Raw genomic sequence first — 27,393 nt, 5'->3', positions numbered from 1 at the left:
AACTCAATTCTGAAAACTATCTACCTGGAAATAGTGTTTTTATGGAGGCTGCATTACATACACAGGATTGAGGACATCAGCGGCCACTGGTCATGGACTTGACCTTCAGCCCCTTCCTCCTCCCCAGCGGTTGGGCGCGGGGCTGGAAGTCTCAACCCTCTAACCTGCCCTGGTCTTCTGGTGACCGGCCCCAGCCTGAGGCCGCCCAGGGGCTGCCGGCCACCAGTCAGCTGCCAGCAGGCCGCAGCGCTCCCTCAGTGAGGGCAGAACCTGCGGGAGTGAGGGGGCAAGGGAGGACGTGACCCAAAACGCCGAGAAAAGAGAATGTACACGCAGCAAATGTCCCGGCGCCCCCTGGTGCCACCAGGCCCAAAGGTGACAGGCCCGACCCCATCTCGCGTCATGGCCTGTCCCCGTGTCAGGCAGATCCGGCCAAACGCGCGGCGCGACGAGGCCCGGCCAGGCCCCTCCGCGCCCGGTGCCTTCCCCCGCGCGCCCGGGCTCGGGTGCTGAGGCCCCGCGGGAGCGCGGCGCGGGCGCGGGCGCGGGCGCGGGCGGCGGGGCGGGGCGGGGCGGGGCGGCCGGCCGGGGCGGGGCGGGGCCTGCGCCGGCGCCGGCCTGCCGGGCGCTCCGCCAGCGGCGAGAACTGTGCGGGCCGCGGCGGAGCAGGTGAGCGCGGGCCGGGCCTGTAGCCCGCGGCGCGAAGGCCGCTGGGGCTGCGGCCTGCGGGCCGGCCCTTGCCCGCTCGGGCTGCGGCCCTGCGTGCGCCGCGCTCCCGGCCTCTGCGGCCGAGCGGGGAGGTCGGGGCGGCGGGGGCGCCGGCCGGAACTGCGGCTGGGAGGGGCGCCGCGCAGCCCCCGGGCCTGCGCCCGGCCCCAGCCGCTCCTCGCGCCCCCGCCGGAGACCCCGCCAGAGCTGGGGCGCCGTGCGAGCTGTTGGAGGGCCGGTGCATTGAAAGGCACAGTGCACGTGGGGCTGGGGGCGTGTGGCCGGGGCACTTTTCCTTTCCTCCTGCTGGGGACCTCAGTTGCGCCCAGTCCGTCGGCCTGCCGCGGGCCGGGCATGCTTTGCGGCGGAGGGGGAGAGCCAGGGTCGCCCGCGCCTGTGAGGGGCAGGGCCCGGCCAGGCCGGCTTGCCTGACTGGCGGGTTTGTTGTTTTATCAGGCACTGCACAGCTGTGAGGGAAAGCCCAGAATCAAGCTTTTGAAGCTGAAGGAAACTGAAACTGAAGCTAGCGTGGACCCCGAATTTTATTGACGAAGAAACAGCCCACAGAGCTAAAGTGACTTTGCCCAAGGTCGCCCAGGTAGGATATAGCGGAGCCGGCGGAGACCCCGGTGTCCTGGCCTCTTGTTCTGCTGTCCATACCTTGGACCAGACCTCAGCCCTTTGCTAGTTAGATAAAATGCCCCTGTCTGTTGGCTTAGTAAGTCTTCCCTTGTTACTTCAGTTCGTGAAAGCTGTGGCGAAGTGTGATTGGTGAAGCAGCTCCGTCCCCACTCACTGGTGGAGAACTGGGAGCATCCCCGGCAGACAACTGCAGAGGGGCCTGACCCATTGCTGTGGGCTAAGAAACTTCCAGTATGGAGGCCCCTTGCACCTACATAGTCCCTTCTGTAGACACCTGAGCCTCAAGAGCTTCAGCCAAGACCTTTGGCAGTAATTAAAGGCTTTGGATAAGCTGCTTCCGCTATGCTGAATGTGGCTGTGGGAGAGTGTGACCGCCCAGCTGGTGAGGGGCCTGGGGGCCTGGCCCCAGCTCAGAGCTGTGCCCTCAGCTGCCGGACATGGCAGGCAGGCTGTCTGGGATCGGCCTTGCCTTCCAGGGTGTAGGGCTGGAGTGAGGGCTTGGGGGAGTGTTGCATCCGAGTGGAATGGATGTTGTTTCAGATTTTGAGGGAAAACTGCATCCTCTGGTGTTGAAGTGACTGAGTGCCAAGTCTTGAGTACAAAACTTGTTCATGTGTGCGGAGTGAATGACCTGTTTTTATTTGAAAATGGAAGGAAGGAGGAGTATGAGGATGAGGAAGGGCCTGGCCAGAGTCTGCTGCTTGGAGTGCCTGGAAGCATGGTGCATATAGCTGTGCCTGTCCCCCCACCCCCATAGCCCCACTGCCCACGATTTGCCAAATGAGAGACTCTTAACCTACCTTGGCCTTTCTGTTATTGATGTTAGTAACAACATAACATACCTTGTTTATGAGTTACTCATATACAATCAAAACCTATTTTGTGCACTAGTTATCACAGTTATCTTAAGAATTTCAATAACACTAGGCCGGGCACTGTGGTTCACTCCTGTAATCTTAGCACTTTGGGAGGCCAAAGCAGGAGGATTGCTTGAACTCAGGAGTTCGAGCCCAGCCTGAGCAAGAGTGAGACCCTGTCTCTACTATAAATAGAAAGAAATTAGCCAAACAACTAAAAACAGAAAGAAAAAAAAAAAAGCTGGGCATGGTGGCGCATGCCTGTAGTCCCAGCACTCTGGGAGACTAAGGCAGGAGGCTCGCTTGAGCCCAGGAGTTTGAGGTGGCTGTGAGCTAGGCAGATGCCATGGCACTCTAGCCCAGGGAACTGAGACTCTGTCTCAAAAAAAAAAAAAAAAAAGAATTTTAATAACAATAAAGTAGTTATTTTATTTATTTATTTATTTGTTTATTTATTTATTTATTTTGAGACAGGGTCTTGCTCCGTTGCCCAGGCTAGAGTGCAGTGGTGTCATCATAGCTTACTGCAACCTCAAACTCCTGGGCTCAAGCGATCCTTTTGTCTCAGCCTCCCAAGTAGCTGGGACTACAGGTGTGAGCCACCACACCCAGCTAATTTTTCTATTTTTGTAGAAGTGAGGTCTGGCTATATTGCTCAGTTTGGTCTTGAACTCCTTGCCTCAAGCCATCCTCCCCCTTGAGCTCCCAAAGTGCTAGGATTTGAAGTAGTTATTATACTCAGTTTCCCCAGGGAAACTGAAGTTTAGAGGGTTAAGCAGCTGGTCCAGTTGTGTGGTTTCCATGCCTTTGAGCACCAGGATTTGAACATAGTGGGCTATGTCATCTTTATGTTTTGAGTTTTTGCACAGGAGGCTTGCCACATTCACCAGCCAGCCCCATCAGTGCCCCCTTTCTGGGCACTGATGCCCAGAAAGTTTCTGCAGGGTCTTCAGGAGCAACTTCCTGACAAACAAAAAAGATTTTTATTTTTTCCAAAGGAACGGAAACAATATGTGTAGGTCACATGCACGTTTCTGATGAAACATTTGGCTTTGGCTGTTTTTCAGCTGTTGCTTTGACTTTTGGACACTGTTTAGTTGGAAACCGACAAGACAGCAAATGTTCCTGCAAGTATTCCCACCTGTTCCTGGGCTGCTGCAGCTGGGGGCAAGGCTGGTAGGCTGAAAGTCAGGCTTGCCCAGGAGGAATGTTCTGGCTGGATCTGACATGGGGTCAAGCCTGGAGGTGATCTGGCCACCATGTTAATGTCTGGGGGAAAGAATGATTTCAAATCAGTCCTCAGGAAAGACCAAACGTCAACAGGGGAGATGATTGTTTTATAGCCTTTCATTGTCTAGGAAGATGGGTTGCTTGTTCGTCTTTGCTAAAATTCTAGAGCAAGGGAAGAAAAATTTAAAGGGTGCTCCCCTTTCTGCTATACCTTAACCAGAAACATCCTGGCTTTTTCTTTCTAAATAAAAGCATTACATGTTCATTCTAGAAAATAAAGGAAATATTAAGTTATCCATTAGCCTTCAGCACAGAGAGAACCACTCTTAACATGAATTTCCTTCCAGGGCTCCACTCTATGCACATATGTATCTGCGAAAACAGTAGAGGTAGGAAACTGTAGATGGAGTTTTTGCATCCTGTTTTTTCTGTGGATGTTATGCCTTCAGACTTTTCCCTTCATTGAGTATCGGAAAACCGGATTTGATGGGTGTGTAGAGAGAGCATTCGAATGCGCCATTATTTATCTTAGCATTCCCACAGCGGGACACTTTCCCACCCTCCCATTTGGCCCAGAAAAGCAGGGCCCTGTCTCCTTCCCCAGCCCACGTGTGGGCACCTGCCCCGTGGAGCTGCACACACACCAGACAAGCAGCAGCGGAGTGGGCGCTGGGGTGGGAGTTGTGGGCAGGGGGACAGGAGTGAGAATTTATTGGGTTTTTAAGGTTGGCAGATGATCTGGTGAGTGAGTGATTAAGAGGCATTTCTAGACACACCTGCCCGTGGCAAAAGTACATGCCTTGTATATAAATATGCGTGTGTTCCCAGAAAGCCCACATGGGGTGCGGGGGGCTGCCTGTCTGTGTGGCCTTCGCAGGTGCCAAGGGAGCAGGGAAGAGCTCCTTGGTGGGCAGTTTGGAGACCTGAGTTTTAACGGTAGCTTTCGGTCTTGGGACTGTAACGGATTCCATTTGCCCCTCCGGACTGTAGTTACTCATAAAAGAAGAGCTGACAAGGTGGCCTGCAAGATTCCTGCCAGCTCTGACAGTGTCCTGTGGAAGTGCCCTTTCATTTGACAGAACATTCACGTGGTCCAGTGCCCTGGGCTGGGGCGGATGGAAACAGGACCTCTCCCTGGGGCCCGGCCTTTGAGGCCAGCTGGTGTATCTGGTGCTTCATCAGATTAGTAACTTTTCCGGAGGTGTGTCGACAGGCTTCCGTATCCCCTCTCCTGGTGTCCCTCCTCTATTTTGTCTTCTTTACAACTACCATTTATTGAGCACCTACTATGTGCTGGACACTTTATGTATTATCCCTAGCTTTTACAATAATCTTGTAAGGTTTGCCTGTTTTGCTTTTTACAGAAGAGAAAATGGGCTGTGTCAGATTAAATTGTCCAAGGCCATGTAGCCAGGGAGTATGTGGTTCAACTCGAACCTCTGGCTTGCAGCTTCTCATTTAAAAAAACAAAACAAAACAACCAATTTCTGGGCCTTCCTAAGGGTGGCATGCTAGGGGCTCCCTGCCTCTTTCCCCCAAACTGCCCTTTCCCAGGCTCTTTCAGGAAATGAGAGAACTCTGCCTGGGCCCTGGATGCTTCTGCCTAGGAAAGGCTTACTGGAGGTAAATCTAGAGCTTGGTTCTGGAGGCCCCATCAGCTGGTTCCTGGGGCCTGTGGTCTGGGAGCATGGGGTGGTATTTCTGGGCTTCTTCTTGGGACTCAGGCCCCAGCTCTGGCTGAGGCCTCCTCCCTGTGTTGGGAGAACCGTGCAGTCGGCGGTGTGCATCACGATTGGGCTGAGCTGGGTGGACAGATCGTGGTCAGCTGGGCCAAGTCCGTGGTCAGGTCCCTGGGCTGGGGGAGAGGTGGGCACGAAGCTGTGGGAATTTCTCAGGGTATCATCTGACCTTAGCAACCCTTCCTGATTTCAAGGGTAGACTCTGGGACTTCCCAGGAGTCATGCAAGGGCTATGAGGTAGCCACATGACCATTGAAAATGACGTGTTTAAAGCCAATGCTGCCCTCTTTGCAAGCAGGGGGCATTGTTCATTTAGCCTGCCGGGAGACAGAAACCAAGTGTCTGAGAGCCAGACCTTTCCCTGCACCCCCAAGTGTTTGTGGTAAGCACCCTAACTCCCAGTCTGCTTTGTTCCATCTTTTTCCATGAGGCATTAGGGTTTGCTATGGCATTTTAAAATCTGTTTCCTACCTAGTTCTGCTGGCCTTAAATGTTAAGGCCAAAACTTTTACTTTTCTCTGAAACGAAAAGGAGGTGGAGGAAATTGGCTCACCGGGATTTCAGAATGATTGTGAGAACTGCTGACATAAGCACCACTGTGGAGATTCTCTAGGTCAAGCTCCTTGGTTTGGCTAATTCAGCCTTTAGACCCCATTCAGCTGATGAGTGGGCCTGTGCAGTGGCTGCTTCTGAGGTTCGATGTTTGCGTCCTGACCCAGGCAGCTGTGAGCCACAGTGCTTCCTTCTGGGAGAGGTTTCCAGAACGTAGTCTGCACACTGGACGCCTAATGCCCCTCTGCATTTTCCTGCCACTGCCTCAGAGAATGGGGGGAGCAGGGGGTGGGAGACGGGAGAGCCGATTGCTGTCGTGTGTCTCCGATGGGATTTGACACTAACAGTGGGAGCATTGCCCAGCCCCACCCCCACCCGCCTGTGAGTCAGCCTCCCGCGGGAGTTCTTTGCGTCAGGGCACTCCGGTGTGGACAGACCTCGAGCCAGGTTGTTGATCTGCACACATTGGCCCAGGGATTTTTCCCTCCAAGGATTTCAGAGCCCAGTCAGGCGTCAGCACTGGCTTAGGTCTCTCGTAAAGCAGGCTCTTTGGAATTGGAAAGGGAAGCAAAGTGCATCGCGGCGCCTCTGTTTTCCTTCAGGAGCCGGGTCACTCAGAGGGCTGAGGAACAAATGCAAAAGTGGCTTCATCAAGTTCCTGCTGTCCCCCCAGGCCAATGAGGGGTATTCCAGAGGGCAGGAGTAAGAAAAACCTGTCTACATGTTGATGCTCATTATGTCCCTTTAAAAAATTAATAGCCTGAAAACTACAGACACAGTCCATATTTATTACGGAAACTTGAGACATGCAGAAAACATTAAGAAAATTTAAATCACCCACAATCCCACCATCCAAAGATAATCACCTTTAATGTTTTGTGGTATTTCTTGCAAGTCCTGTATGCACATACATTTTATAGGAAAATTCAGATGATAAAGTGTGTGAAGTTTTATGTTCTGTTCAATTTAACATTAGGTGTTATTCCATGTTATTAAATATTCCTTGAAATAAGATTTTTAGGAGTCCTATAATAGTCCCCATCAGACAGTTATAGTATAGGGGCCGGGCGTGGTGGCGCACACCTGTAATCCTAGCACTCGGGAGGCCAAGGCGAGAGGATCGCTTGAGGTCAGGAGTTTGAGACCAGCCTGAACAAGAGCGAAAGACCACATCTCTACTAAAAATAGAAAAAATTAGCCGGGCATGGTGGCGCATGCCTTTAGTCCCAGCTACTTGGGAAGCTGAGGCAGAAGGATCGCTTGAGCCCAGGAGCTTGAGGTTGCTGTGAGCTAGGCTGATGCCATGGTACTGTAGCCCGGGCAACAGAGACTCTATGTATGTATAAATAAATAAATTTTAGTCATGTTCACTTTTTTTTTTTTTAACAGTTATGTATAATTAAAACACTTTTTTTTTGAGACAGAGTCTCACTCTGCTGCCCAGGCTAGAGTGCTGTGGCATCAGCCTAGCTCACAGCAACCTCAAACTCCTGGGCTCAAGCGATCCTCCTGCCTCAGCCTCCTGAGTAGCTGGGACTACAGGCATGTACCACCATGCCTGGCTAATTTTTTCTATATATTTTTAGTTGGCCAATTAATTTCTTTCTATTTTTAGTAGAGACGGGTCTCGGTCTTGCTCAGGCTGGTCTCGAACTCCTGACCTTGAGCGATCCGCCCACATCGGCCTCCCAGAGTGCTAGGATTACAGGCGTGAGCCACCTTGCCCTGCCTAATTATAACACATTTTTATGCAAACATTTTATTATTTTCTTAGGATAAATTCTGAGAAGTAGCATTTCAGGACAAAAGGTATGACTATTTTTAAAGCATTTTATTTTTACTGCTTTCAGTAAGGTCAGTCCAGTTTGTCCCAGTTTTTCCACACCCTGCTCCACAGTGGGCATTGTTTAGGGACTTTTTCTGCCTGAGAGCTCTGTTCTCCCCATGGAGCTTTGCTCATCTGAGAATCATCCACTCCTCCTCCTCCCCGCTTGCTCTCGGAGCAGACGGGGGATTCGGGGGCAAGGGCTGTTGATGCTCTCACTCTCCCATTCTGCAATCAAGTAGTGCTGAGCAGGGGGTGGGTAGGGAAGGACACTTCCCTTACTAAGCAAGTGGCCTGGTTCTTGTGACTGCAAAGCAGGGGCAGCCCCAGGGACAGTCTAACAGGGGCCAGAGAACCAGCGAGGGTCCGTCTGGACATTCAGATCCCCCAGGCATTTGGTGAGGATGGGGCTCGGGGATCTGCATGTTTGATGAGCAGCCTAGCATGGTGTTAACACAGAAACAGACCACCTGGTTCCAAGGGTAACCTTGAGCCAACCACTTTTTAAACCTCATTCCTTATCTATAAAATGGGGAAGAACAGTAGCACCCAGCTCCTAGGGTTATGGTGTCTAGTGCCTGGACAGGCTCTGCAGGTGGTGTTCTGCTACCCCCCCCTCAGTAGCCTGGGCCACTTTGAGAAACAGTGGTCCGGGCATTCAGCATTTCCCCATTTCTAAGTCGTGCCTCCCACCCGTCAGCCCCACCGGGCTAGGAGGGTTGTGATTAGATGGTGCCCTTGCTGTGACCACCGAGACCAGCTTGTCCCTGCTTGCTACGTTGTCCCTGCTTTCTTGGAATCCTGGCCGCACTGTCACGGGCACAGCTTCAGAGCGGCTTTGGGGGGATTTTAAAAGTAGAGTAAGGGAAGGCATCTGCTCAGAGAGCAATTGTTTTCTGGTGAAAAGCCATACGTATGAATTACGTTCTGTGGGTTAAAAAGCATATTTTGTGGTTTTCTGATGTTTCTTCCTGAAAAGCCATCAGGTCCTGATGAGACCAGGCCTGGGCACAGGGTAGGAGGTCAGTGAGTGTGGATGATGGTGACAGCAGTTGCCAGGTGTCTCTCTCTGTCTAGCACAGTGTCACGTGGAAGGGTCCTTCTTTGGGCTCACTCTCCCTGGTGCACCTGTCACAGACCTCAGGGAAACTGCGAGACAGAAATGGTCTCCAGGGAGCGTCTTGTTAGCTGTTGGCAACTGAGTGGAGAAACAAAAATTGGAAGGACTCCTTCTGCTTGATCCTGGGTTCTCTGCTTCCCTGTCCTCCCCTTCCTGTTGCTCCCTTTCTCCTTTAAAGAGGGAGTTTTGCCCCATTTATGCATTTTCCTCATGCATTGCTGTTTGGGAGTCTAGGAGAGGAGGCATCACTGCAGCTGTTGTAGGTCTGAAGGGTGAACTTGCCCTCTCTCCTCGGGCTGCACCTGTGACGTTCTCAGTTCCAGGGCTCTGAGATCTGCATCTCCAGTCACTGCGGAGATAAGTCACAGGTGCTCCAGAGGCGTGGGAAGAACAGAAGGAGGAAGATAGTAACATCGTTATTAATTCACACCCAAAACAAACATGCTAGAAAACAGAGCCACCTATAGCTTCATACCCATCTAGGGCACTACTTCAGATGGAATATTGTCGTGTAGCTTGAGAAAACGCAGCCAGCTGTTTGTCTCGGTGCCCGTCTTTGAGTGGCAGTGAGGGCACCAGGGCCAGAGCGGGCGGTAAGGGGAGCTCCTGGGTGCACATAGCTACTTGGGATTTGTCCAGTGTGGCCAGGCCTTGCAGGGGAGGACCTCAAAGTTTCCTCTCCCAGATCTCCACCTGATGGCTTCTTTCCTTTATGTAACGTGTTTCCCCGAAAATAAGACCTACCCATAAAATAAGCCCTAGCAGGATTTCTAAGCATTTGCACAGTAGAAGCCCTACCCCAAAAATAAGACCTAGTGTTGGGCATGGCTACGCAGCACATCTGCACGACCCATGCATTTCGTCGTGGGGCGGTAAAGAAGACGAGCAGCCCTTCTCATCTGCCCCTTGAGAGCTCTATTGCTCTACATGAGAGATTGGGGCCAATGATTCTAAAGGAAATAGAGTCCCAAGAAATTCAGGATGGAATGCGGGGTTTGGAGAGTTATGATGATGTTCCAGAACAAGACGACTTAACTATATTTGAATAAATGTAGATTGTAGTACTGTACTTACAAAAAATAACACATCCCCTGAAAATAAGCCCTAAAGTGTCTTCTTGAGGAAAAATAAATATAAGACCCTGTCTTATTTTTGGGGAAACGCGGTAGATGAAGGAACTAAAGCTCGGAGCTTCCAAGGCCTGGCAGTGCACTGGGGCTGTGAGGCTGTGTCTCCTCAAACAGGGCTCTGGGCCCTGCTGGCTTCCGGGGCCGGGAGGAGCAGCTCTGCTCTTGTGCAGGGGATCCAAGAGGGAGAGGCCCACGCCCCGTCAGGTCCATTCTGTTCACGTCCTCCTGGTCGGAAGCCTTCGCTGCTGTCCTCTGCTGATTAAGCTCTCAGTCCTCGGTCAGGCACCCAGACCCCTGGATCGGTCCCCAGGGACCAGCCACATCCAGTTGCTCAGTATTGACAGGAGGGGCCACGTGGTGTCCCCAGCTCACACATTCACTTTAGTGGTCGCCTCTTTCCAGAGGGACCCGCCTCTTCCATCTCTGCCTGTCAGTGTATTCCTGACCTTTGAGGCCCATTTCACGTCCCTCTGACTCCTCCAGCCCGGAAACATCTAATCCCGACAGCCAATAGACTCTCCCTGCGACTCCAGGGTGCGGTGTCCTCCTCCTCCTGCCTCTTATCTCACTTCACTTCCTGCTGCTGCTACTCCTGTATTATCTGTCCTAAACAGAAGGTTCTTGATTGCTTGAAATCCCTGTGCAGTGGAGGGGAGAGCCTTTTGTAGCAGGTCCGAGTCAGGAGGGAACAGGCAGGCTCTGCTGTAATTGGGGGTGCAGGAGACGTCCCATGAGAGCAGTCCAGGCCACAGCCAGAGCCCTGTCTTCATCCAGTAAGGGTGGCAGCCACAGCCCTGCGATGCGGAAGGAAACTGACGAACTTGGAAGGAACCTGCCTGCTTGGTTTAGAAATCACATGAATTCCAGGAGTGACTGACTTGGAGACAGACTTTTAGCAGAGAGCAGTCCTGGTCATCCGTGCCTGGGGTGTGCCACTCAGCCCTCAGGGTCCCTCGGAAGTTACTGATGACTCAGCTGCTGTCCCTGTCCAGGATGTCCAGAGGAACAGTCAGATCCGCCAGGGGTTGTCCGACGTTCTTCCCGGCCCCCAAACCTTCCGTGTGTGTGGACTTGGGCTGTGCTGGGTTCCATGTGGAGCCGCTGTGTAGCAGCCCCACTGGGCATGTCTCGGAGGGGTGGCCTCCCTCCTCTGGTTCCTTCTGCACTGGTCTCCCTCTGCGTCCCCCTCGGTGGCACTTCCCACCCCACACACCTGCTTGCACCACAGATGGCCTCGCCTGCTCCTGTGGCTTTGGCCGCCACTTCTAAACTCCTCAGACCTGGGTGTTCACACACCTCCTTGAGAGCTCCCCCTTTTCTTTTTAGAGATGGGGTCTTACTACGTTGCTCAGGTTGTTCTCGAACCCTTGGCCTCAAGCGACCTTCCCACCTCAGCCTCCCAAAGTGCTAGGATTGCAGGCGTGTGCAGGATTGTGCCTGGCTAAGCTTCCTCCTTCTGAACCCATAGACACTCAGTGGGTTCCTGGGTTAAATTCACGTTCTTTCCCCTGAAACTTTTTGCTCCCATCCTCCCCTTCTTAGTACTCGCCTGGCCGTCATCCTAGACGCTGTTCTTATTCTGTCCCTCACATCAGGCCCTGTCACTTTCCTCCCAATTGTCCTGGGCTCCGTCCCCTCAGTCATACCCTCCTGCTGTTGCCTGGGCCTCCTCACCTCCCACAGCAGGCTGGAGCAGGGGCCCTGTCACCCACCCTTTTTGGTCACGAGCAGACTGACATCTGCAAACACAGATCTGATCTTGAGTGTCACGATTGTCCCCGGATGACGGACACCTCCTTCACGTGGTGCATGAGACCCTCTTACCTCCACAGCCCCAGCCAGCCCCGCCCGGACCCCTCACTGGGGTGTCCCTGTGCCCCTGCCTCCTCTCCCATCTGGAAACCTGTCTCCATCAAATGTCTTCTCTAGAAAACAGTCCTGATCGCTGAGATTTTGGTGCCTTCTTTATGCTTCTGTTCCTCCTGTTGAACACCTCGATTATATAGTCTGTCACATTAGATCGTTTTTGTTTTATTTTTTAGGACAAGGGTGTTTCTCACTCATTTTGTATCCCCACAGCCCAGCATGATTTTTGGTGTGCAAGAGGTGTGCAAGATTGTTGATTGAATGAATGAGCACACTGACATTTTGGAGTGGCCCTGACTTTTCTGGCTGGGTGTTTCACCTGCCGTGGCATGAGTCTTCCTCAGGCCAGTCCCACGCAAGGCCTCAGTGGTGGCTCTAGGGGACTCTTGCTTTACAGCAGCTGTTTGGCGTGCATGTCTTGGGAGTTGGCTGTGGGGCAGGACCTGTGTCCAGGTCTTCGTGCCACCTGCAGTCGCCCTCAGCCCTCGCCGCCGTCCCGCAGGAAAGCAGAACGAGTTCCTGTGCCCCTTTCTCTAGGTGCCTCCCGAGGCAGGGCCATGCTCACGTTCATGGCCTCTGACAGCGAGGAGGAAGTGTGCGACGAGCGGACGTCCCTGATGTCGGCCGAGAGCCCCTCGCCACGCTCCTGCCAGGAGGGCGGGCAGGGCCCGGAGGACGGAGACAGCACTGCCCAGTGGGTAGGTCCCAGCACCGGGCGTGGGGGAGGCTTGAAACAGGCCCTGGGTTCCTGTGCCTGGCAGGTGAAGACCGGACGCTCCCGATGTGGGAGGGAAGAGGAGGGGAGGTAAAGGCGGGGATTGGCCAAAGGGGTGGGTCTGCCACCTGCACGGGCTTTGTGGTAGACTCTGCACGTGATGGTGGGGACGGATCTGGCAGTGGGCTGAATGGCGCGCTCGCCCCCGCCTTCTTGGATTTATCTTTCCAGTGCAGGTCACGGGAGAGTAAGCTTGGCTGCCTCGATGCTGGGGCAGGTAGCACAGAGGCAGAGAGGGGAGGAGGAGAGGCTGCCGGAGGGGAAACGTGTTTTGGCAGATGGCCAGACACGGTAACCGTGAGATGAGTGCCTAATTCACGTTTGACTTTTGAGCTGGGGGTGGGTGGGCTGCACTGCCTTCTGCCCTCTGCAGCCCCCAGGGCCGGAGAGAGTTGCGTTAGGGAGAGTGGGGCATCCTTGGGCAAAACTACATCTGAATTTGCCTGTATCTCGTTCTCTGTTGTGCCCATTATAGAATTTAAAGACCTTCACGTGGACTGTTTTCTTACAGCCAGCCTGAATGCCCTTTGCTGAAATTTGAGCTCGTTTCTCTGAGAACAGAGCCGTGGCCCTGGAGCTCAGAGTGAAAGCTCACCAGCTCAAGGCCACTGCTCAGCCTTTTCTTGATAGTTTCTTATTTTATCTCCAGGAGGTTTTGTGCATTTGTGCATTTTAGTTGTTTCAATTCCTGTTGATGAACAGTTTTCCTTTCATTTCTCAGCTGAATGCCTACATTGGGGCTCTCTCTACAACCGATACTGAAGTGATTGTCACTTTTGGTTTTTGTTTCATTTGGCTTTTCCTGTGGCTGCTAGCCTCATTAACAAGGCAGCTAACGACCCTGAATCGCCACACTTCCAAAACAAATTTTTGTTTGTGCTAGCGACTGGCAGACATCCTGCCCCCCCCCCACTCTCTCTGCCCTTCCCGGAGCCCATGTCATCCAGGTGTGGGACAGCCATCAGCCTCTCTAGTTCAGGGCTATAAATCGACATGCTTGATGTTGTGGGGCAAAAGGTTCAAAGTAATTTCTTCCTCTCCAAATTCCTGGAGTCTTATTCACACTCCAAGAGAGTCCCCGTGTGTGTTGACTGTTCTAGTAAGTGGTTTTTAATCTGTTCCCCCCATCACCTGGCCTGTCTCCTCCCAGACCAGTGTGGCCATGGGAACAGAGTTGAGTGCCATCCCGATTCCCCGTACTTAGGAAGGGGAAAGGTCTTTTGATATGCTCCGAATTCATTAGCCATAGCAGTGGGCCTGCAGACTGCCCTCTTCCCAGCTGTGCAGCCTCCTTCCCTCATTTGCAGTGGTTGGCCCAACCCTAAACCTTTTCCACTGTTGTCCTCATACACTTTTCCACTGTCCTAAAAATTCTAGCACTCCCATATCTAAACTGTAGCTCATAGGCGGTTTCCTATGTCTGGAAAACATTCAAACTTCTCGTGTCCGGCTCCAAAAATCCACACACTACATCAGTAGGCCACTGTGGGGGGCATTCCATGACCTTCATGACGTGGTTTCCCACAGAGAATCCAGGATAGTGAGGAGGACGGTGAGGAGGACCCTGACCGCTATGTCAGCAGCGGGGTCCCCGGGCGGCCACCGGGCCTGGAGGAAGAGCTGACCCTCAAATATGGAGCAAAGCATGTGATCATGCTGTTCGTGCCTGTCACGCTGTGCATGATTGTGGTGGTGGCCACCATCAAGTCCGTGCGCTTCTACACGGAGAAGAACGGACAGCTGTGAGTTGGGGCCCTGGGTGGCGCAGGACAGGGTGGGGCTGGGTTGAGGGTGGCTGCCTCTGTTGGTACCTGCAGCTCCACACCAGTGGCAGTAGAGAGCAGGGTTGAAGAGCTGCCAGGTTCACCGCCTGGGCCACTGCCTCCTGGCCATGTGACCTGCCTGGGCACGTGCCTAGCTGCTCTCTGTCTCAGTCTCCTGGTCTTTATAATGGGTTTAGGAGTGGGATTACTGGGAGAATTAAGTGAGTTAATACAAGTAAAGGGCTTAGAACAGTGCCTGCCGCAGTTGAGCGCTCAGGCCCACTGGATCTTACTACAGAAGGAAGCTGAGCTCGATGGTGCAAGCGCCAGGTCCTGGGCACAGCTGTGCCATCAGTCACCGCGTGACCACAAGCAAGTCACTTCCTCTCTGGACCTCGGCTCCCTTGAATGTAAAACAAGGTGGTTGGTTGGACCACATGATTTCTTAGCTCACTCCCAGCCGGGGGAGGAAGGTTTATAAAGCCCTTTGTTTGTTTTAGTAAAATGCATGCAGAAGCAGCACAGAAAAACGAGAAGCCCCCCCACTCCCTCCCCCTGCCATGGTTGTCACTGCTCAGCACCTTCTCTCAACTTTTTTTTTTTTAAGTTAGGGACTTTTTGTTTCGTTTTGTGTGTATTCATTTGTTTTTTGGTTCTTGAAAGGAGTAGAGCAAGAAGCCCCCGCCCTCAGGAAGCTTAGCGTCTGCAGGGACTCAGAGCAGCGCAGGTGAAAGCGTTGAGAGGCCTTAGCCAGCACTTTGCTCCTGCAGTCCAGGCTGGGAAGAGGGAGGTATCAGTCGATTGCTTTCTGTCTCTGCCTCCTGAGTTCCCGGGCTGCGAGTGCAGCTGACGGCCCTGCCGGTGGGGGTGGGAGGCAACAGGTGGCCGGGGCCTGGGCTGGGTGGGGCTGATGGAGACGCGGGTGTGGGGAATGAGAAGTGGGTGGGCAGAGAGAAGCACCTAGGGGGTTAGTCTGAGTGGGGGTGGGGAGGTCATCCTGCCCACATCCCTGCTGCTGCATGAGGCCAGTCTCGAGGCTGAGAGCCACAGGTATGTGGTTAGTGCCAGGACACGGGCTGGCAGACAAGGACCACTCGTGGGCATGGTTGCCTGCGCTGCCAGGGCAGCGTGTGGCTGTGCAGGGGCAGCCTGGTGTTCCCAGGCACCTCCCCACACGGTCAAGGGGTGGTCAGGGTGGGGGCCTTTCAGGAGCAGGCGCAGGCGGGGACCCAGAGTGCCAGCCCTGCGCCTCCTCCCTCAGCATCTACACGCCATTCACTGAGGACACACCCTCGGTGAGCCAGCGCCTCCTCAACTCCGTGCTGAACACGCTCATCATGATCAGCGTCATCGTGGTCATGACCATCTTCCTGGTGGTGCTGTACAAGTACCGCTGCTACAAGGTGAGGCCCGGCCACGCCCTCCGCCCACCACCTCCTGTCCGCCCCTCGCTGCCGCTGGCAGGGCCCGTTCCACAGCTACCTTTTTTAAAGACTTGGAGTTCCTTTTTTTTGTGAAATAAACTCTGATTTTTGGCCGGGTGCTGTGCCTCACACCTGTAATCCTAGCACTCTGGGAGGCAGAGGCGGGAGGACCGTTTGAGCTCAGGAGTTTAAGACCAGCATGAGCAAGAGCGAGACCCTGTCTCTACTAAAAATAGAAAGAAATTAGCTGGACAACTAAAAACATGTAGAAAAAATTAGCCGGGCATGGGGGTGCATGCCTCTAGTCCCAGCCACTCGGGAGATTGAGGCAGGAGGATCGCTTGAGCCCAGGAGTTTGAGGTTGCTGTGAGCTAGGCTGATGCCACTGCACTCTAGCCCAGGCAACTCTGTCTCAAAAAAAAAAAAAAAAAAACAACCTCTGAGTTTTGGTACTCTTTCTCACCCTAGCCCCAGCACAGATGACCTAATACTATTGTCTGTTAAACGTGCACAGAATGCTACTCAACTGAGCTCCTCACTGCAACATTCTGTGTGTCACTTCTCACATTCAGAAGTTTAATTTGATTTTGCTTCTCTTTCTGAAGCTCTATTTTATGTTCTTCTCACCCCAATACTCCCCCTCCAGATTTATTTTTCCATTTCCCTACTGGACAGGCAGGTATAGCGGCTATGCCGAGGTCTTCCAGCCCCGGGAGACATCTGGATTCGGCCCACCTGCAGCTACTGAGTAGAGGAAGAGCCCATCTCACCTGCCCTAATCACAGGCACCATCTTGTCTCCAAAGATGCCATAAACTTTTAGGCGTTGATTTTAGGCTTTCCTCCTAAGGAAGGCTTTGAACCACTAAAGACTGACAGAAAGTTAAGCTAGACATCACCCCAATTTCAAATTGTTTGCACATAGGCACGGCACAGTGCTTTTTGTTTAAGTAGCTGCCATTCCTGGAGCAGGTAGATGGAGGTGTGGGGTGCCCTGGCTAGAGGCACGGCAGAGACGGTGCAGTGAGGGAGCCGCGCTGTGGTCCCGGTGTCCCCGGAGGCTGAGGCTGGAGGATCACTTGAGCCCAGGAGTGAGTCTCAGTCTGGGCATTGAGAGATCCTGTCTATAATAATAATAAATTATTTTTTTTTGAGACAGAGTCTTGTTCTGTCACCCTGACATCATCATAGCACAGCGCATCCTCCAACTTTTGGGCTCCAGCAATCCTCTCGCCTCGGCCACCCAAGTAGCTGGGACTACAGGTGTGCACCCCTACACCCAGCTAGTTTTTTTCTATTTTTGGGAGAGATGGGGTCTTGTTCTTGTTCAGGCTGGTCTTGAACTCCTGACTTCAAGCAATCCTCCTGTCTCAGCCTGCCAGAATGTTGAAATTATAGGTGTGAGCCATCATGCCCAGCCTCTAAAAAATAATAATGGTAAAATAAGTAACATTTACTTGTGTAAATTAAGCAGGGTTTTAACATTGCAGTGAGGAGGTTGGTGGATGGTGGGAAGCAGGGTAGAAGGCAGCTGGTTTGGAGCAGAAGAAACAGCACGTGTAGGAACAATCTAGGGGTAGCGCAGCAAATGTGGGCAGCTGCCACCACTGTGGGCAGTAGGGCCGCAGCCGTCCAGGAAGGTTTACCTGGGGGCTCCAAGGCACTCGGGCAAAAGATGGCGGTGGCCTGGACAGCCAGGCGGGCTAAGAGGATCAGCACGTGCCCTTTCGGCTGTGCACACAGCTGAGGCGGCTCTTTCACCGCAGGTAGACAGGTCCCCACTGCGGTCCCAGTGGGCTGGGCTAGTGACTGGTGGGCTGGTGCTCGAGGTGAAGCTGCCCCAAGTAGACCAGGTGTCTGCTGAGGTCCCAGTGGTCTTTGGGGGTGAGGCTGGTAGGAGATGATGTCACCCTCCCAGGCTTGGCCAGCGGGGGAGGAACCAGCCTTCCTGGGTTGTCTCTGTTGAAAATAGCCCCTCAAGAGGCCTCCCTGCCCAGTGCATCTAAAATAGCACGCCCGCGAGTCTCCTGTCACCGCATCTGCCAGCGCGGTTTTCTCTGTAGCGTCTTCACCACCTGCTGTACTTGTTTACCTGTCCTCCACCTCCCGCACCCCGAACTCAGTGCTGCAGAGGCTTCTCTAGCTTTCTTTCCCGAGCCCGGAACGGTGCCTGGCGCGTAGGAGATGCCCAGCGTGTCCGTTCTAAGTGAACGGGTAGAGTAGGGAGGGGGAGCACGGGGCTGCGTCAGCAGACCCGCCGGGTCTTGTCTCCGTCACGGCAGGGGCCTGACGGGAACTTGAATTTCTGCCATCCTTGGTGTAAGACGGCTGCAGGCTGCCATCCAGCGTGGTCAGGGAGTAGCCTGGCCAAGAAAGACTTTGGGGCTTGGGTATGAGTCCCAGGGGCCTGGGGGCCTTGTGATTTGGGGAGCTTGGGACACCTTGTGACACTCCTGTCTGTTCTGTTGTCCAGTTCATCCACGGCTGGCTGATCATGTCCTCCCTGATGTTGCTGTTCCTCTTCACCTACATCTACCTCGGGTGAGTGGCAGCTGTATGCAGCAGGGGCGCCCTGGGGACCCTCTCCCTGCGGCACGGGTGGATATGAAGGGCCTGCACAGGGAAGGGCGGCCGCTGAGCCACAGCCCTCCCGTGCGTTGGCTGTTCCAAGGGCCCCAGCCTCAAGCCCCTCTTTTTCAGCCTTGACACAGTGAGGGGCTCCATGGTGGGCCTCGCATCTCTTTCTAGTTCCTGATTTGAAACAAGCAAAGCCATCATGGATGAGGTTCTCTGAATCCTGTAGGGGGGCAGAAACACCTCAAAATTCACAGTCCCATCTTTGGTCTAGGCCTCAGTACTTCCTAGTTTACGGGAATGATCGTCTGTTCTGTTGCCCCTTGATTTGGGATATTAGCCTGACCCAGGGGCCCACAGACATTGGAGGGACAAGGAAAAAGCACTTTTCCAAGGACCTTTTCCACGTGCAAAGGGTCTTCCAGGTTGTACCAGCACATGTTTATGTAAACCATACAAAGCATGAGTCTTTGGTTTACTTTCCATCTTGTTCTAGAAAAAATGGTTAGCTGTAGGGCCAGTGGACGTAGGGGAAGGGAACATTAGTAAGAAAGACTGGGCTGGGACCGAAAGGTGTTAAACCGTCAGGGTGTCGCATCTCCACTGAGTCTCCCGCCCACGGGCACAACCTTGGTCTTGCAGGGAAGTGCTCAAGACCTACAACGTGGCCATGGACTACCCCACGCTTGTGCTGACCGTCTGGAACTTTGGGGCGGTGGGCATGGTATGCATCCACTGGAAGGGGCCTCTCATGCTGCAGCAGGCCTACCTCATCGCAATCAGCGCGCTCATGGCCCTGGTGTTCATCAAGTACCTCCCGGAGTGGTCCGCCTGGGTCATCTTGGGCGCCATCTCTGTGTACGGTAGGTGGGCAGCAAGCCTGGTGGTGGGGGTGACATCCAGGGCCATGTCGTCCTCACTGCTGCACAAGGAGGCTAGGTGCTGCAAAGCTCACCCCTTCCTGGGGAGGCCTGGGTGGTCTCCCTTCTGAGAGGTTCTCCTTTGTAAAGCACAGGAGGCCTCATAGCCTGTTGGTGTTCTACAAGTAAAACATGGCGGTCACTGACCTCCTTATTTTCCATTATTATCGGCGTGCCGACTGAGCATATGTACTGTTAAGCAACTGATACACTAAGTTATCTTTCTTTAGAACAATTCTAAGTCCTTTGGGCACAGTACCTGTACATAACCCCAAATGTTAGCTGCTATTTAATTAATATTAGCAAGATTACCATTGGCAGCATTACTGCTTCCATTTCAAGGATAAGGAATTTGGAAGTGGGACTGAGCACGTCCTCTGGGTCCCAGGCACACAGCCTCCCCTGCTTGCAGTTACCCTTTCAGGCCCTGCTCTGGGCTCCGGCCGTGCGGACTCTGGAGGGTCTGGGATGCCAGCCCGGTGTCACGGCACGTCCTGAGAGCCCCACCCTGGGGCTCCCAGTGCGACAGGACTGGCTCCTCCTTCAGGGGCTGCTTGGGAATAAATGTCTTTCTTTAATGTGACAAGGATGTCTTTGTTTTCCCAGATCTTGTCGCTGTACTGTGTCCCAAAGGGCCGCTGAGAATGCTGGTGGAAACTGCCCAGGAGAGAAACGAGCCCATATTCCCTGCCCTGATATACTCATGTGAGTGGGCTGCCATGTCTCTGCCTGACCATGGGGTCAGCACGTGGTCTGTGGTGGGGACAAGGGACTGTTTCCTGGCCGTGGCTTTCAGTGTATAGGGATTTGGATTTATGTACGCGCTCAACACAGTGTGCATCAGGTCCCTGCTTTGGGACAGGCGCTGTGCTAGGCATTGGCGTCCAGCAGGAAACAAGACCCACGTGGTCCCGGGCTCACAGTGCTGCGGCTGTGATGCGCTACGTCTGCTGTGGGCGGGGCTCACTTAAGCAGAGAGCCTGAATTTCTGGGCCCATGTTGGGGAAGTAGCTGTTCATTGGTTGCAGTGTTTCAGTTTTGCAAGATGGAGAAGCTCAGGAGCTCTGTTTCACAACAGTGTGAATATATTAATACTGAGTGCTACTAAACTGTATACTTAAAAATTATTGAGATGATACATTTTATGTTTTTTACAATTTAAAATTTTTCACAATTTAAAAAACAACACAATTAGTTCCCTAGACTGTCGGCTGATATTATTAACCTTGTTGCAGTTACGTGTGGAGCGGGGCGGAAAGAGACTGGCCAAGGCACTGTCTGCCCAGACCTGGCCAGTGCATCTGGGCCCCTCCCCCAACAGCCTCCAACCACGGACAGTGAACAGATAACCCACAGGATGGCAGGATGGAGGGTCCCATGCAGGCGTCCTGGGGACACAGGCTGGCCACCTCCCCCAGGCCCTGCAGGCAGCTACTGTCAGCACCACTGGAGTCGTAACCCTTTCCTCCCCCACAGCTGCCATGGTGTGGACAGTGGGCATGGCCAAGCTGGACCCCTCCTCTCAGGGAGCCCTGCAGCTCCCCTATGACCCTGAGATGGGTAAGTATTGGGGGCCTGACAGCCTCTCATCACTGGGGCCGCTTCTCACCTGCACTCAGCCTGGCCTCTCTGCAGGGCACGAGTTCAGGAGGGAAGTGTGACATGTCATCCACAAACTAGCCCTCCTGGCTGCTCCTAGAGGTGTTCAAGGGTGGGAATGTCGGTCCCCTGCCAGCCTCCAGTGCTTCATTGCTGCTGGGCGTGGCTGGCCGTGGCTGGGAGTGAGGGTGGGGGAACCCTGAGGTCAGACAGTGGCGCTCAGGGGGACCCTTCCTGGATCTTTCTTCCCCAGAGACCAGGCAGCCCTCTGACCAGCTTTTGTCTCTCTCCTTTGCCCTCTGCTCGTGGCAATGATGGTCATCTTCTCTTCCTGGACACCCAGAAGAAGACTCCTATGACAGCTTGGGGGAGCCCTCATACCCCGAAGTCTTTGAGGCCCCCCTGCCTGGCTACCCAGGGGAGGAGCTGGAGGAAGAGGAGGAAAGTAAGGTGCCCGTGTTCACGTGGTCTGCTTTGCCCAGGGCTGGGGTGGAGGGTGGAGGCTCCGCGGGGCCTGGGTAGAGAAGCCGTGAGGGGCGAGGCCCCTTTTCACGTTAGAGGCATCTTTGCAAAGACAAGGAGAAGCCTACAGAGCTGGAGTCTTGTTGCCCAGCCCTCTGGGCTTCTGCACCCAGGCTAAACCGTGCGGTCAGGCGACGTGTGTTGAGTGCCGACTGAGCACCTGTGAGGTCGGGTGAGGCCGGGCCTGGTGGGGCTCACGGTGTGACGGGCATAGGCACTAATCACACATACCTTAAAAGCCGGCGAGGACTTTGAGGGGGGCCGCCGGGAGAGGGTGGGATGCGGCTTCCACGGGGTGGAGAAGGTTACGTAGCTTCTGAGCTCTGGAGGTTGAGTCACAGCGTCACTAGAAGAGGAGGGCACAGGGCGCTTTCCAGATGGCAGATGGTCGGAGCTGAGACCTAAGCAGACCAGAGGTGTGGGAGGGGCTTGAAGACAGACCTGGAGACATCTGAGGTATTATTTCCCAGGTAATTAAAACAGCCATTCTGTTAGGACACAATCACAGACCACGGGCTGCGTGCCAGGTGGCACCTGGGACACGCAGGTGCTGTGGTATATGACACCTCAAGAAGGGCCTGTGGGAGCAGCCAGGTGCTATGAAGTATTCCAGTGACACAAGACGGCTGTGTTTGGGAAGGATCAACCTGAGGCGGGACTTGAAGGATGAGGCCAAGGAGGGCATCTGTCCCAGTGCCGACTGGCGCCTGCAGCTCGCGCCTGGCACTGGCTACCGCGGTCAGTGCAGACCCCATGGGGTGGGAGGCCTGGTCATAGGACTGGCTCCCTCCAGACACCAGCTGCGAGTTCTCAGGGTCCATGGGCCACCCACTCTTCTGACCAACTGGCTACAAATGTGGGGCTCCCACGACGCCCTCAGGTTCAGTCATTTGCTACAAAGGATCACAGCACTCGGGAAATCACCGTCCTTCCAATCACAGTTTTATTATACGGAGTGCAACTCAGGGCTAGCCGAATGAAACAGGGCGAGGTCCAGAAGGGTCCTGACCATGCCTTTCCTGTGTCCTCTCGTGGTGGGACAGGGCACGCCACCCTCCTGACGTGTGGCTGTGCTCACCTAGCTTCAGGTCCAGCGTTTCATTGGCGTTTCGTTGCGTAGATAGGATGGACCAGTGTTTGCCGCCTGATTGAGCCTCATCCCCTGCGCCCACCCTAGGTCTGCGGCCCAAAGCTTCAACCGTCTGATCGCAGGGTTGGTCCTTCTGGTGACCAGCCCCCAGTGTGAGTCATCTCATCTTTTAGCATAGTCGCAGGTGTGATCCAAGGGGCTCATGAATAACAAAACACTCCTGTTACACAGGAAATTCCAAGGATTTAGTCCCCTGGTAACCAGGGCCAGAGGCAGATCAAATTCAGCAGCCTTTGCTTTGCAAAGGTCAACTTACACCCGAACCTTCAGAGCTCTGTGGCTGCTGGGTGTGGGCCGTGGTCATCGCCGCAGTGGAGGAGGGCATCGGGTCTTAGGGTGTGTTGTTGTCTTGGAAGAGCTCGTATTTTATCTAGGGGTGGTGGGGAACCGTCAGTGTTTGTAAGCAGGAAGATCACAGGAGAAGAGCTGCGTTCCTGACGGAGCCTGCTGGGGCACCAGGAGGGAGGGAAGCAAGGTGGCAGCAGAGGACGGGGAGAGGAGGTGGGGGGCTGGCTGGCAGGACTGCGCCAGTGTCCAGTGTCAGGGGTCCCCGTGGAAGGTGGTGCTGCTCACAGAGACTCGGGAGGGGCTGCAGGGTGCCCAGGTGGATGTCCAGTGGACCCGACGGGGGGAGGAGCTCAGCATGTACATGTTGTCAAAGCTGGGGGCCCGAGAAGCGCAGGTAGCCAGGGAGGGTCCGGGGCGCTGACGGGAAGGGAGGACCCTGGGGAGTAGCCAGAGGCAGACCCGGGCCCAGACAGGCAGGTAGCAGCAGGGCTGCGAGCGTCCCCCGTTGGCGTGTGGTGGCTTGGCCAGAGAGCAGAGGTTAGCAGACAGGGGACCTGGTGCCTGTAGATTTCCAAAGTGACCAGGAGGTGATATCCCGGGGTTCATTTGAGAGTCCTGATTTTAAAAGAAGAGCGATCAGGGAGGGGAAAGAGCCAAGCGAGAGCAGGACAGCAGGAGCAGCGTGGCAGCGAGGGACTGGAAGGGAGGAGGACGGATGGCTGGCCAGGCACAGGGCGAGATGCTGCCGGGAGCAGGAGGGACACCTACTTGGGGCCTCGGAGGGGACAGGGAGGGTGGGCCTCCTTGGTTTGCCTTCTCGCATACCACATTGATTGTCGACAGCCAGCAGAGTTACCCTGTGTGGGGCCATTGTACTGAAGAAAACAAACTCAAAAGCATTTTAGAGGCTTTGATTTACTTACAGGGATAGGTGTACGACTTACGATTGCAGTTACCTGCTTGCAAGGGGAAAGGATCCTAGGACCTCTTTTTTCGTGTTCATACATGCTCTTCAAAGGAGAGTAATTAAATTTCCTAGAAAATATCCATCATCCAGACCTGCACTCAGTGGCACAGCAGCCCCTCAGCCCCAGGCAATGCATTTTTATTTGGCCTTCTCTTTGCTCAGCTAAGCGCCCAGCACCAGTTTGACCTGAGTGTCAGGGCAGCCAGCTTCTCTGTGCCGGCTCGTAAGGCACCCAGTCTGCAGGTCCCCCCTTCCCGCTGGCGGTGGCTGTTTGGAGGCAGCCTGTCCTGCAGTCCGGGCGGGCTGGGCCGGGCGGGTGGCTGCCCACCTGGCCCTGCATGCCTTCGGGCTGGCGCAGTGCCGGGGCCTCCTGGGCTGGTGGTGTCCTCCTTTTCCTGGTCTGTGCAGCGTCCTCAGCAATGGTCCGCTTCCTCTGCCCACGCAGGGGGCGTGAAGCTCGGCCTCGGGGACTTCATCTTCTACAGCGTGCTGGTGGGCAAGGCGGCGGCGACGGGCAGTGGGGACTGGAACACCACGCTGGCCTGCTTCGTGGCCATCCTCATCGTGAGTGTCTGGGTGCTCCCGCACGGCCCCCACGGGGGCCCCCAAGGTCTGCATGGGGGCCAGGGTCTCTGAGGATTCACATTTGTTCCCCTCCGAGGGGCGCGAGCAGCGAGGGGGCTGAGGACTGGCCAGGCTCACAGGAGGTGTGGTCGCCGGGCCGCAGCCTGTGAGGACCCTGGCTCTGACCCCACCGAGCTGCACGCACACCGTGCCTCGGGCCGCTGCCAGCCTGTGGGCGAGTCGCATTGTACCTGGGAGGGGCTGTGGTTGCCTCAGATTTGGAGAAGAGGAAATGGCTTCAGGGCCTTGACCGTGGCGCAGAGCTGGCGAGGGCCGAGCTGTGACTGGCAGAGCTGCGGTTAGGGCTCGGTCTCTCGCTCTGGAGCTGTGTGCTTCCCTCCTCCGTGCCACCTGGACACCACAGGGTCCTGACCCAGGGTCGCCGCGGGGTTGGGGAGCAGACCCATCACTGTGAACCCCAGCAGTGGAATTTAGAGGCCCTTGTACTGACTTCACGTGGCCAGATGCACATCGTGGGGGAGACGTCCTATGATGATTTCATCTCGGAGTTTTTCTGTTAGAGGACGTGGAGTCTCTGGGCGTTACGTACGCCACGTCCTGTACCTCTCGGAACACCCTGGTGTCACCTGGCAGGGCACATGATTAAGGTTGATGCTCCAGTGTTTTGAGGACTTCGTTTCTGCCCACGTGTGTTGTCAGGGATGGGATAGTAGACCCCAGGCTCCTCACCATCAGACTGTCTTTTTTTTTTTATGATTTTTTTTTTGAGATCCTATCTATCTACCTAACAGTACCATTTCTTGAGAAGAATACTGATAAGGAGGATGCCTAGGGGAGAGAATACATGATTTTGGTTATAATACATGCGAGTAGCCTATTATATATAAAAGATGCCCAGTTAATACAATCTTATTTACTTATATAAATCTGTGATTCATGAGATAAATCATTGCTGTGGATATAAAGTATGAGTTGTCATCGAATAGATATACTCAAACCACAGGACTGCGTCATATAGAGATGGAGACAAAGATAGGAAGAGAGAGGGAGAGAAAGAGAATGAATGTGCTGTAACTGTCAGGTTTTAGCGTGAAAATGTCTGTTCTTGGCACGCCCATGCCTGAAGAATGACCGGGCACGCCAGAGTTAGGCAAGCATGAAAATGAGGTTTATTGAGAAGGGAAAGATAGAGTTACAGAGCAAGATATAAGTTTAAAGAGCATGAGACATATGCCACATGACGACTGGACCCATTGTCACAGCTAAAGGAGAGCCAAAGGAAGGGCACAAAAGAAAAGGCCCATCAGACCATCTACCTGAGCCCTGCTGTCCCATGGATGGGGCAGACCACTGGCCCCACCCTGGACCACTGCCTGCATCAGCCAGGTCAGGGCAGGATGGGCAACCCCGTGCCTGCGTCCCAGGGGCAGGTCTGTGCCTCTTCCCTTTGCTTCCTTTGCTGTCAGCCCCTGAGAAGCCCGCTGGCATTTCAGTTGAGGCCATCTGGTTCACCATGAGTGCATGTTCCCTGAGGGCATCCCGCCCTCCCGTGTGGCCGTGGAGCCAGCTGGGGAGGCGGTGGGGCTGGCAGAGCATGGCCCAGGATCAGGGAGGCTGCTGCTGGCTCAGTTGTGAACAGGCGGGCTGTCGTGGGGTGGAACACCTGCCCTCAGCACCTCTCGGAAAATAAAGGGGTTCCAGTGCAGTTGTCCAACTGGGCCCCAAACAAGCTCCTGAGCCCAGGGACTAGACCATCACTAACTGCCCCCTCCCTTACTGGGGGTCACCAGCCTCAGCCTCCCCTCCTGTCCTGCAGGGCTTGTGTCTGACCCTCCTGCTGCTTGCTGTGTTCAAGAAAGCGCTGCCCGCCCTCCCCATCTCCATCACGTTCGGGCTCGTCTTCTACTTCTCCACGGACAACCTGGTGCGCCCCTTCATGGACACCTTGGCCTCCCACCAGCTCTACATCTGAGACGCGGGCGCCGCGGGCCGGGAGCCGCCGGGAATCTTCACTGGACGCAGCTGTATAGTTTTACACTCTAGTGCCATATATTTTTGAGACTTTTCTTTCCTTAAAAAAAAAAAAGAAAGAAGTATCGTTTACTTTGTGAAGAGGAAGCAGAACCAGCTTTTCGGTGCTAGCTGTTCTGTCCTGAGACTCTGCCTGCCGCTCGCAGGCGCCACCTCGAGGCGCTGGCTGGACAGGAGGGAGTGTCCAGACAGCCGGGAGGGTCCGGGCGCGGGCAGCGGGAAGGCGCCGCTCTCGCCGGGTCTGGAGCCGGCCCCAGGCCCGGGCGAGCGTGGGCGGACGTGTGCGTTTGTCCGGCGCCTGGAGCGTGTGCTGGGGAACGTGCCCCGCGCCTGGTGGCTCTGGCTGGGGAAGAGAAGCCAGCTCCCTCTGAGGAAGGTGCCCAACGCGCTGTGTCTGGTGTCATTGTTATCTTGTTACCTTTAGAAACCGAGTCCTCGTTAAGGCAGCCACGCTGCTGGGAAGTGGCTTCATGTCAATATCAATAAATAGACGAGTCCTGTGGAACGCTGGCCCCTGGTCTGTTCATACAGTCGGCCCCTCGCCCGGCCTGCCCGCGCTGCCGGGGCCAGCTGCGCTGTGGGGCCCAGGGCACGGGCGATTTGCCTGTCGGAAGGACAGAGGCTTTAACAGTCTCGCCTTTCTACACTCATTGCTGTAACTAGAAAGTTTCCTAAGCAAAGACGTTGGGAGAGCGGGAGCCTGAGGTCCGTGGGCTCTGGCTGCAAGGCTGCGGCGCCGGGCGGGCCCCTGGGCTCAGCGGTGCAGGGTGTCAGGCACACCCCAGTGCGGCTACCAAATGTGGAGAGGTCTTTCAGGAATGTCCACCCTCTGCGGGAACCTCTTGCCAGGGAGTGTGTGCTTGGGAATTCTCCTTTCCCGCCGTGGCCGCTGCCTGGGTGCTGCAATGGGGGAGTAGACAGGCTGGCTTTGCCTGTGTCACTCCGGTTGCAGAGGGTCTCAGTGATGCCTCCGGGTGGGGCCTCCAGCCCACTGGGGCCATGCAGAGCGGCAGGCGGACAGCCGGGAAACGCGTGTGCTCTCCAGTTCAGACTGGGAGCCCCGCCTCCTTGTTCCAGGAATAGCATGAGAGCTGAGAAACTGGCTGCTTATTAGGAGAGGAATGAGA

General features: G+C 54.8%; 1 protein-coding gene across 4 annotated transcripts; it reads left to right on the top strand.

The window, feature by feature from the left end:
* The first annotated feature begins 585 nt into the window (after positions 1-585).
* PSEN2 (presenilin 2) lies at positions 586-26,771 on the top strand. Of its 4 annotated transcripts, none has more exons than XM_075995544.1 (12): positions 586-669; positions 1,165-1,306; positions 12,207-12,367; positions 13,972-14,186; positions 15,469-15,610; positions 18,104-18,171; positions 18,847-19,067; positions 19,731-19,829; positions 20,601-20,684; positions 21,070-21,168; positions 24,096-24,214; positions 26,052-26,771. In XM_075995544.1, exons 3-12 carry the CDS (start codon positions 12,227-12,229, stop codon positions 26,205-26,207), a joined length of 1,344 nt encoding a protein of 447 aa, XP_075851659.1. In that variant the 5' UTR covers positions 586-669; positions 1,165-1,306; positions 12,207-12,226; the 3' UTR covers positions 26,208-26,771. The 4 variants fall into 4 exon arrangements, with proteins under 4 accessions (XP_075851659.1, XP_075851657.1, XP_075851660.1 ...); XM_075995542.1 differs by having other exon boundaries at positions 21,067-21,168; XM_075995543.1 differs by lacking the exon at positions 586-669 and adding an exon at positions 859-958 and having other exon boundaries at positions 21,067-21,168.
* The last annotated feature ends 622 nt before the right edge of the window (positions 26,772-27,393 follow it).

The sequence above is a fragment of the Microcebus murinus genome, chromosome 19 (genome assembly GCF_040939455.1).
Source record: "Microcebus murinus isolate Inina chromosome 19, M.murinus_Inina_mat1.0, whole genome shotgun sequence".
Classification (NCBI taxonomy): domain Eukaryota; kingdom Metazoa; phylum Chordata; class Mammalia; order Primates; family Cheirogaleidae; genus Microcebus; species Microcebus murinus.
Note: the sequence above shows the minus strand (reverse complement) of the source record. Positions and strands in the feature narration are given on the sequence as shown.